Source organism: Rhamphochromis longiceps, linkage group LG20 (assembly GCF_057381845.1).
Source record: "Rhamphochromis longiceps isolate RC_006_pf linkage group LG20, R_longiceps_female_GT1.1, whole genome shotgun sequence".
NCBI lineage: Eukaryota > Metazoa > Chordata > Actinopteri > Cichliformes > Cichlidae > Rhamphochromis > Rhamphochromis longiceps.
In genome coordinates, this window is record NC_140576.1 from 10122869 (window position 1) to 10133922 (window position 11054).

The 11054-nt window shown below is 37.5% G+C and overlaps 1 protein-coding gene across 1 annotated transcript; it reads right to left on the reverse strand.

The window, feature by feature from the left end:
• Nucleotides 1–704: 704 nt before the first annotated feature.
• LOC146644950 (uncharacterized) lies at nt 705–10352 on the reverse strand. Its single transcript, XM_085393813.1, has 6 exons — nt 10272–10352; nt 7978–8029; nt 3061–4096; nt 2019–2174; nt 1684–1779; nt 705–1550 (listed from the first exon to the last, which is right to left on the reverse strand). Exons 3-6 carry the CDS (start codon nt 3943–3945, stop codon nt 1233–1235), a joined length of 1455 nt encoding a protein of 484 aa, XP_085249939.1. The 5' UTR covers nt 3946–4096; nt 7978–8029; nt 10272–10352; the 3' UTR covers nt 705–1232.
• Nucleotides 10353–11054: the final 702 nt, after the last annotated feature.

Sequence of the window (11054 nt, forward strand, 5' to 3'; positions counted from 1 at the left end):
TTTATAGAAGTGCTCACACTCGCCGATGATCCTTTGATCAAGTGCAGCTGACTAGCAGCACCTGTGAGCTTACGGGCAATAGGGGTGTACTTAGTTTTTCACAGGACTGCATATGTATAAACATGCATCTTCACTCTGTATTCACATGTGAAGCTGATGATCATTGCAATAATATCGTGCTGATTCATTAATGAGTCAAAGTTATTTTTGGATCTCAAAAGGCGTTACAATAAAAGACAATGCCATCAGCAAAGAGAGAGGTTTGAGAGGAAAACAGTTAACCTACACTGAAAAAAATGTTTTGTTCAATTTACTAAATTTTTTTATGACAAGTGGTTGCACGAAATAAATTTGTTTGAATCCAGAAATATTTTTTAAGTACACAGAATTTAATTTAAGCGAGTAAAGCCAACATATATTTTTAAGCTACTTTAACTTAACTGTTGTGGATACGACTTAGTCAAATAATATTAGTAATTCCAACTAAGGTTGTGTTAAGTGTACCAGAATAATTTGTTTCCTTTAAACTTATGTCCCAAAGTTATATTCAAATCAATAAAATTGTTAATTTCTCTCCATTTCAATTAAGTAAATTTTACTTAAAAAAAAAAATATTGCTTACCCTGATTTGTAGTTTTTAATAACGCCAATAATGAAAACAACAAAATTCTTTCACATCATTTATTAATGCAAAATTTGTTGCAAACAGAATAAGAATCCACATGTAAGGGAAATTGCTGTAATTTGTATAATGCAAATTACAAAACTTTTGTCTATGAACTAATAGCTTTAAAAAGCTCTATTCAAATAAAACAGGAACAACAGACAAGAGAAATGTTAACCAATGTTTCTCTTCCTCTAACAAAGAATAAAACACTGCCAGCGGTATAAAGTATCACAATTAGAAACTGATGCATCCACAAAATAACCAAAGTTTCAGACTTGCTGTTCTGGTGAGTTAACACTGATTATAGGTCAGCAGCTATCAAGGACCGGAATAAAGAAAAATTGCTTCAGTAAACTGAATAATTACAAAGTTGCTCTTCAAGCTACTCAAATGTACCAAACGCGAAACATTCATTATTGAAAGTTAAAATGTTCAATCAAAACATAACACAGAACGTGAGAACGAATGATGGTTATACAAATGTTTCACTCCTATTCACAAGAGCACCAGTCATTGGTAATTTACATAACAAAATGTAAATGGATGTGTGGTTTTAGAAATCTTCCTATCCAGTAGCAATTTTGTTCTTCAGCCCAAGGACTTTGGGGGAGAGCTTTTCCCCATCCAATCCCATCAACACTTTCTGAATGAATTCATAATAGTGCCTCAATTCCTTGGGGTAGGCTAGGTTTAGTGCATAGATTACTCCAAGCATCAATGCACAAGCTTGGGCCGGAGATCCAATGTTGTCCATGACTATCTCCCCTTCAACAAATATTCCAATGTCATCATAATGTCCATTTTGTCCATCCTCCTTGTTGATGACATAAATGCCCATGGTGTGCTTCTTTAGGCCTCTCTGGATGTCATCTCCTTCAATGTCCTAAACATTTAATAAAAAAGGTAAAAGAAAAACAATTAACTCTACAATTAAATTCCAATCTAGTCGTTTGTGTGTGTGTGTAAATATCTATCTAAGAAGTGTGTGTATAGATGACTTGCTAACAATGACTTACCAAGTACTCCCGAATAAGGCTTCCGTCCTCTTCACCAAGGTAGAGGCAAAGTGCCCTGAGAACTGCTTGCCTTTTCACTTTAACATCACTTTCAGCCTGTTTAAAGAGAGTTGCTGATTAAACCAATTTGGAAAAAAAACAACAACAATGTCTGACATTCGCAATAAGTAAATTTTATCATAAGTCAGTTCAAACATAGTAAATAAAATTTATATATGAAAATTTCAAAATTTAGATTGCTTGGCCGGTCACCTAAAATGGCTTATTTGACTCACCAGTGACCTGCCACTTAAGACAAATTAAATCCAAATAGAATTTGCAATATTCATATTTACCTCTTGCATGATCTGCAAGTGGTGGGCAAGTTTCTGCCCAGAAACACCGCCCTTCTTCTGGAAAACTGTCATCAGCTGAGGTGTAATTCTGTCTAACTGTGCCGCAAAGGTCGTCTCCAGTTGAAGTGTTGTAATACGCTGGAATTCAGCATTTACCTGTATCACACACACAGAGAGAAAAAAAGAAGACTGGTGCTTAATCATTGGTATGATTATTTTGTTATTTCTTCATTAAATGCTACAATGCAATCGCCATCACTTCATAAAGCATAATTAGCATATGGGTTAGTATACAGTGCATGAAGGATGTTACTACTGTTAATCAAAGAAGAAATGAATGGCATCAGTCCATTTAGCGGGTTTAAAGGGTTTTAAAAAGCAGATATTTGTCTGTTTCAGGTGGTTGGCAACACATTTTCCTGTGCTCTTTGTCCGCTGGTGGGAGTGTCTCGCCTGTGAGGTCAGCACCTCTTGGTGGTGAGAGGTCTTAGGGGTTTTAACTTGACCCATTTATTTTTTTTATCTTATGAGCAACAAAGTTTGTTCATCACATTTTTAATTTACATTTGTTTAGCACATGCTTTTAACAATCTGAGGCTAACTAAAAACTAATAGCTAAATAAAAGGTTTTAGGTTAATTCACAATTGATAATCTGATTTCACTCTATTCATTATTGAGATGATTAATCAATCATTTCAATAATCAAACTCACGATAAAATAGTTTGGGTATATGTAGTTGGTTATATGTAGTGCAAACTTACTTAAACAATCAAATATTTTTTATTTATAAGAAAAATCAAAAATTTATTTTATTCATGTTTCTACACTTTAAGTCACTTATGTTTTTCATACACAACTTGTATTTTAAGTGCTGCTCAAATAAATACTCTGTACGGTACACAGGTCAATCACTATAAATGCCAGCCTCTTTATACCTATATTTGGGATCGTCTTAATCCAAGTGGCCCAGATTAATTAATGTATAACATAAGGAATTACTGAAAAGCAAACTCAGCAAAAAAAAAAAAGCATGCCTTTACCTCATTAATCTGGAAAAGTGCAGGCCACCTAGCTTTAAACTCCCCAGCGGTTGGACTTCCCTGCACCACCTCTTGTCTACGGTAGGAAAATGTTCTTGACATCTTCTGTCTTACATCTGAGGCACTGTTTCTTCGTCTGACGTCGGTCAAAAGCTCAACCCTGATGTTTTCTAGACTGTCATCCGTTTCGCCAGCTGGGTGTAATGGACAAAAATTGACCTCAGCCTTTTTAGGTTTCTTAACATTTTTGGCTGGGAGGCAATCATCACTGGATTTGTTTTTCAAAGCATTTATAGTCACTTCAGGACAGTCAATGTTGCGCATCTTTGTCCTGTAATTAGCCATCTTATATTTCAGGCTAATCATCCAGCCATAGTAACCTGTGGCAGATGGCTCTCGCAGACAAGGGAATTTTTTGATCAGTGCCCCTGCAACTTCATCTATTTGGTAATTTTGAGGATAAGCAGTAAACTGAAAAATCGCCTCAGCTAGCTTCTCTAAGATGTCAGATTTAACACCTGGAGTAATCTTGAGCCGAGTTCCAGTTTCTCTGAAGGTCTCATTTCCACGCTGAAGTTGCACCTCTACATTGAATGAAAATCGAGGAATAGTAAACTCGCGAGGCCATGCACATGATCTCAGCTCACTGTCTGACTGTGGTAGAATTATGGTGCTGTCTGAGTTGGATGAAGACGATGAGAGACTGGAGTTTCTTTGAATGCTTTCTGGACTTGCAGAGGAGTCAAGACTGCATGTGGGATACTGCTTTGACAAAGTTGCACTTGTATCCAGATTTGCCATGTACACAAGTTTGATTGTACTTCGGTCTTGAATGTCTTGCATTGATGTTATGTTCATAAACTCATTATTGAAGTCAGGATCCATGAATTGAATACGAAAGTCTCTTTCAATTCCAAATGCTTGGCAAATTGTGCTCTGAAGATCAGTCTTGGCATCCCAGATGGAACGTCAAGTCTCCTAAAATCATCATCTGCCACGATGACTCTCAGCTTCAGCTGCTCTGCCATTCTTCAATCTGATTTTTAAAGACATTAGAAGAAAAAAAAAAGTTAAAATACTTTGCATTGAATAATTTTATTAGGGAGCACAAGAGTGCAGAACTGCAACACAGGTTTTACGGGTAAAAAGCAGTTTATTTAATTTTATTCTATAGCTTCATACTGGGTTTTTTTTTGCATACGTCAGCCAGAATCCTCAAAAAGTGTCACTTTGCTTTTAGTGGTATGTGTTGCAATTCATCCTTTATCAAAATGTTTTGAGCATCATCAATGATGTTTTTTTTAAGACACATGACAACATGAGGCATGTTTGGCCAAAAGAACTCAAATGTAATGGAAAAAAAAAATATTACCCTTGTGGGAAGTATCCAATCTTTATTAAAAATAAGCTAAACATTTGTGGTACCCCTCCTGTTGCCATGAAGATAACTGCAACTGAACACATGCAACTGAACACATGCAATTGAAGACAACATTTACTACCTTCTATATGAATGAATCTTTTAAGTATGACCATTCGCCGGCCTCCAATCCTGTAATCTGCCAAGGGGTACTGGTCTACCAAGGCACCAAGATCAACGAGGGAGATGTGTGATGTGGGAAAAAGTTCAAAACCTCTAAAATGCTCCCTATACCAGGCACCCATCTCTTTGACAATGAAGCTCAGGTTTTCCTCCACAACAACCATTTGGACAACTTCTGCAAATTCAGGCAATCCAGCAGAGCAGCCATAAACTACAATCATGCCAGGCCTGTAGTTTGTTCCATTTACAGAAGCATTCTTTGTGAGCTGAATATGGGTAATATCAGGGAATTTAATCCTCAAGTCTCGCTGTACATCATGATGCAGAATGTCAACAGAGACAGTAGAAACAGCTGAGACAGTTAGGCTCGGCCTTACAGTTGTGACAGACTCCAAGTGGTATACCATCATGAACTGATGTTTCACTGCCAGTGACAGTAGCACATTTTTAAAGCACCGTGTGTGACGAACAACCTGTTTGAAAAAACTGTGCTTTGCCTCGAACCTCATGGTCCACATGCCAACAAGTGGCCCAAAGAATTTAATCATCTGTGGATAATGCTCCACAAAATGATGTTTTGGTAACAGCTTCAGTCCTGGAAACAGCTCTTTCAACCTACATCTGTGGTCAGAGACTCTAGACTCAAGGAAAGTAATTGATTGTTCTGTGTGTACTGGTGCAACAACTAGTTCAACAATGTCCTTTAGGTCCAAAATTACCTGCCAAGCTGTTTCATCTGGAGGTACCAAGTGTCCTACCAACAATGGAAGGAATCGTAAGAGACTCCAATTTTCATGAGCATTTCCTCCAATGCTTTTGTTCTGCATGAAAGTCCTGGGAATAGCATGAGGGCGATTACTCTTGTCTGCCCATTTGTAGGGAAATGTCAGAATGGACTCATTGAGGCTGTCAAGTGTAAAATATTTTTTCAAAATTAAGATATTCAGGCAGTATGCCAACTCAACTGGTAATATGCCCTCAAATATGTCATGTGCAATATCTGGAGGATATCCACTGCAAACACTGAAATGGGAGAGATGTGCAGAGAAAACACACCGTCTTTTAACACCGTGACATGGTTTTGCATTACTCTGTGCAGAACTTACATGCATTTCATGTGTCTCTTTGCTTCTCAGAGTAAACACACCTGAACTAACCTCTGTTTCTTGAATATCAGATCTTTTGGCCTCACAACATCTGCAAAAGTATTCACCTGAAAAACTCTCAATAAATCCAGAAATACTGTGTGCTCCTAAATTATCTGCTATGACACACTGTATTGTGCCCCTGACAAATTCTCCAAGATGTGCAATAAAAATCCCTTGACTTTCCAAAGTAACAAGATCACTCAACAACGGCTCTAGAATCTTTTCATATCCATATGTCTTTACATCTTCAGACTTGCAGAGTAAAGCCAGATAAATGGAAGTCAGTGATGAATGGCAAGCAGGTGGTAAATTGCTAAGAGTCCAATATATGGCACATATTTTGTGCTTTTTACGGGAAGTGCCAAGTGGATTGCAAATCTCAAAATCGTCAATATACAAATTCAGTAAAACTCGCAATTCACCTGCTGATAAAAAACTGTTTTCTTTGAAAAACAACCCCTCCCTATAAGACCTGTAAATCACTTCTTCCCCACTTTGTTCTGTTATGCGACTACCATCCAAAACCTTAGCAAGAAGGTGGCAATCACTGAAAAGCTGCTGTAAAACCTTTAAAACTGGAACATACTGAAATGTTCTTTTATTTTTTTTCATCCAACACATACTCTACAGGCTCTACAACTTTAAAATTTTCCTTGTAGAAATTTTTGCGCTTAAAGGATGTTGCCAGGGGACAACCTTTACCTACTGATTTATACACAGGATTAGATGTACACAGTGCAGATGCAAGTTCTTCAATGACTGACTGGTCTATTTGCAAGCTGTGACTGTTCAATGTGTCTTGGATAACTTTTGCTGCCGTACACAAAGATGCTGTGCCCAACAAATACTGAAATTCCTCCAAAAGTTCATCAACTGCAGCACTTGGAACGTGAAAAATATTTTCTAGTTTTAATAACACTGCCGCAAGCTTTAGCTGAACTACGTCTTCATGATAATTTGATGTCTCTAAATCAACAGGCTGTTCGTCACCCCACAATTCCTCAGCATTTGAAGCAACATGCTCTGCAGTTTCAGTTGCAAAAGATCCTCTGACAATATCCTCTTTGAAGTCTACCAGCGAGTGTAAACTGTGCTTGCGACTTTTGTGTGACTTAAAGGTACTGTAAATATTTGATTTGTAGTCACAACCTTTAAACATACATGTTACTGTCTCATTGTTTTTTAAATGACGGCTAATGTGCACAAAATATTCACGCTCTGTTCCTAATTCACTACAACAACATAACTGACAGGAAAAAGTTGTAAATTTGTCAGAGTGCTCTGGGGTATTGCTATGATTCCTTGACAAGTGTGTCAGAAGTGAATTCCAAGTCTTTAAAAGACATGGACACTGAGGATATAGGCACTTAATGTGATGGCCACGCCCAAAATGACTATGTTTCAGTCTATAGTGCTTAAGAAGTTCTGATCGTCTAGAAACTTCTGCACTGCAGTCTTTACACTTCCACATAAACTGGACATACAACAAAGAGAGAAAATTTGAAACAAAAACAAAAAACACACTTAGTACTTTACACAAAGAAAACTTTAGCTGTGGTTAACCTACAAGAATGGATGCATCTTAGAAGTATGCTTGTAGGCTGTATTATCTAGAGCATTCTTTTCCCAACTCTGTTGCTTGAGGATGCCCATCCTGCATATTTTTGATGTTTCTCTGCTTCAGTGCACCCTGGCATATTAACTGTGTCAGTGACAGACTTGTGCACAACTTGAAGAAATTAGGCTAAACATTAGTTCAAATCAGTGTGGCGATGCAAGGAGGCATCTAAAAAAATGCAGAACAGAGGTCTTTGAGGAACAGGGTTGGGAAACACTGATCTAGAGTGCACCTAAAATCTGATCAGGTTAGAAAGCAATACCATAACAGTGCCAATTGAACAATCAAATAAAAGGAAAAAATAAAAACTAATATGTTACAGCCAGCAACTTTCATGTTCAACTTTAAATAATTTTCTCTAAAGGATGGGAACTGTTGGCAACACATGGAATCAGTGTTCTACGCCCTAGTCTTTTAAAAAAAAAAAACAAAAAAAAAAACTGTACAAAATATAGAGGCATCTTTTCTTAAACTATATTAATCATATGTAATAATTGATATTAATTAATATCAATATTAATAATCACAAGAACCCTTAAGATGAGATAGATAAACTTGTCAATGCAATACTGTCGTGATAAATATGTAAGGAATTTGCATGTACTTACCAAAATAACACAGTTTCCTTGAATAAACAATAACACACAAGGGGAAGAAAATCTGCCAGAAAAGGAACACAAATACAAAAAATTAAAATGAGGACTTTAGAAAGACAAACAATTACCATTTCCAAGCCACTTCATGATACTCCCTTGTAACAAAACAAATCTTACTTGTGCCTCTGTAAAAACTACAGATGGCACGATACCACTTTTTTTTATGTCCGATACCGATATCATAACTTTGATTATCTGCCGATGCCGATGTGAATCCGATATAGTGTATTTTATAATAAAACTGGGTTTTTAAATAAATATTTTGCTGCATTTTGTATAAGTTCATACTCAGTTTAAAAAAAAACATTAAAACTATTCTGTTATACCTGTATGCAAAAAATACACTGCACCCAAAATATTTTATACTTCAGCAATACTGATCAACCTAAAAAACTTACACCATCCTCCTTACTCAGGTATTCTAAACAGCACATAGAAATATTAAACAACCTAACTAATAGGGCTGCCAACTCCCAGCAAAAATATTAGGAAATCACCCCCCACCCTCTGCCTCATAATGCTTAACTGACGTAATCGACTTTAATGCACAGAAACAATTATTTTCCTACAATAATTAGATTCAACATTTTTCTTCAATACAGTTGCAGACAGCACAGATGGTACCTTCCCAAAGGAAAAAGTGCTATATGTACTACTATTACTAGGGTATATATTAGACTTAATATTTACTACATACAATAATGGATTTCTATACATTTAACCAGATCACCACTTTGCTTGTAAGATTTAGATAATTATTTATTAAAAGCTAGACATTTTAAATGAGAATAAGAAAGAAAATTATTTATGCCCCCCTTTCCTTGTTAATGCCCTACCTGGCCCCCTGACAACACTTTGCTAGATCCGCCCCTGCACAGTTACCAGCTGTCAGCTACTTAGAAAAGGATCCTGGTGTTATTTGTCTCTCAGAAACAGTTCATAACTTCAACTCATCCATGTCACCTAAAAGGTAAACCTGTTTCTTCATTACCTGTTCAGCTCTAATGATTCAGTAAAAACATCTCCTGGTTTCACCTTCATGTTTCCTTCTCACCACATATACAAACTGATATCATGACCAGCAGCTATTACGGCTGTGCCTTCAGAAAACACAAGCGGATACTAGAAAGTAATATTAAAAAATTCTAGCAACAGCTTATCAAGCTTAAACGTGCTGCTGTTGTTTATCTGCCGTTTTCCACTTTCTAGCGCAAACTGGGCGATTAACAAACAAGAGAGGCAGGACTAGCGACAGAAAAGCCATCAGCTGATAATCGATCAGTTTCATGATTGAAGTAGCAACAGGAGAGGGAGGGGGGAGAATGAGGGAAGAAGTTTTAGCTGTTCAGCATGAAGACACCGAATAACTCTAGCTTTGTGTCTTTTTTCATTCTAGCTGAAGTACAAAACAAATCGCTTCCTTTCCCCCTCAATACAAAACTCCGACAGCCAGTCCAGCTGTGGCTCCATACATCGGTTGTTAAGCTCAGCATGGAAATACTATGCAAACATACAGAGATTAACTTACACACTTGCTTTACTTCTCTGTGTTAGTTTTCTCTGAGATTAAATGCAGCGGTTTGGAAACACGTAGCGATGTTTCAAATGCTAAACCAGACCGCTGACAGGTCTTGCACTCAACAGCGCTATCAAGTGAAGCAACTTCTTTTCTGAGTTAATTTCAGTCCTGACAAACCTCACTCTCAGTGCCTTTTGAGCTCACATTATCGGCAACCACGGAGTTATTCTCCTCCACAGTTTTCAACCATTATTTGTTTCTGCACAAAAGACGTTGTGCAACGCCAATCCTACTTATTTATTTCCTACTGCACCCCTGACTGTGCAGGTGCGTTCAGAAGCCCCCTCCCCCGCCCGACTATTCCTTAATGCCAATGTTGTGGCGGGAGGGACGATTTCTCAATTTAAAACTGCAGGCTGTCTGTACAGTGAACTTTGCAGCTAACTACAACAGAGAAATTGCCTCGTTACATAATTTGTTAGTACAAAATGTGCCACCAGAACTAAGCTAAAAACATGACAATTTAACGTAGCAGTTTTAAATTACTCTTTTAATAGAGCAGTAGCTAATAGAGCACATAGCTAGCTTGAGTCAAATCACGACAAAGTTCAGAGGTGTACAACTACTTAGACTTCTTTCTCCATGTGCACACATCTTAAAGAGTCAACATGCTTTGACTGAGGTAAAAAAAAAATAAAACAAAAACGACCGGAAAAGGTTTACTTACCAAAGCTAGTCCACCTTTACACGAAGTTGTGTGATTAACTTGAGCCCGCTTGCAGCACACAAAACGTCCGCTTTCAGTCCGCGCGCAAAATGGTGGCCTGTCCTAACGCATGCGCAAAATGGCCCAGGAGGAGGCTATGAAAAACATACTTAAGCATTTTGAGCTACATTTAATTAACTAAAATTAATTGGATTAAAATGCAGGGAATGTATTCTGGAGTTACTCGAATTATATATGTGGACAGGAATTACTCATTTAAATTATAAAGATATACCAAAATAAAATATGCTATATCTAAAAGGAGCCAATATCACTTTTTTCAGTGTAGCATCAATCATATCTTTTGAGTTTTCCCTTCTTCTTGCTGATGATTAAGTAAGCGAAATTAGAGCTTAATGCTCACTAAAAGACTATCGTACCACTAAGTTCCTTTGCAGTAACAAAACAAAAGCACGCTGAAGTATCGGAGATGCTTCTCTTCTTTATCTCATCCCAGCCTATCCAGCCTCTGACGGAACGGTGAGCTTGCAACGCCAAATGACTAGAGCAGTACTGTACAGCAGATGATTTGAAAATGCACTTTATGTGACACGTACCAGAAGAGAGCGTGAGAGTGCCTGCTTTGAGAAAAGAGTCTGCTGATGTTCTCCTGCATTTTTAATTAATTTCATCCTTAAACTTCACCCCCACTGCATCTCCCACTTGCCAAAGCTCTTTAGCAAGCGAACCACTGGGAGAGATGCTCCACATAGCATGGCTCCTAAAAAAGCTGGAAGATGACAC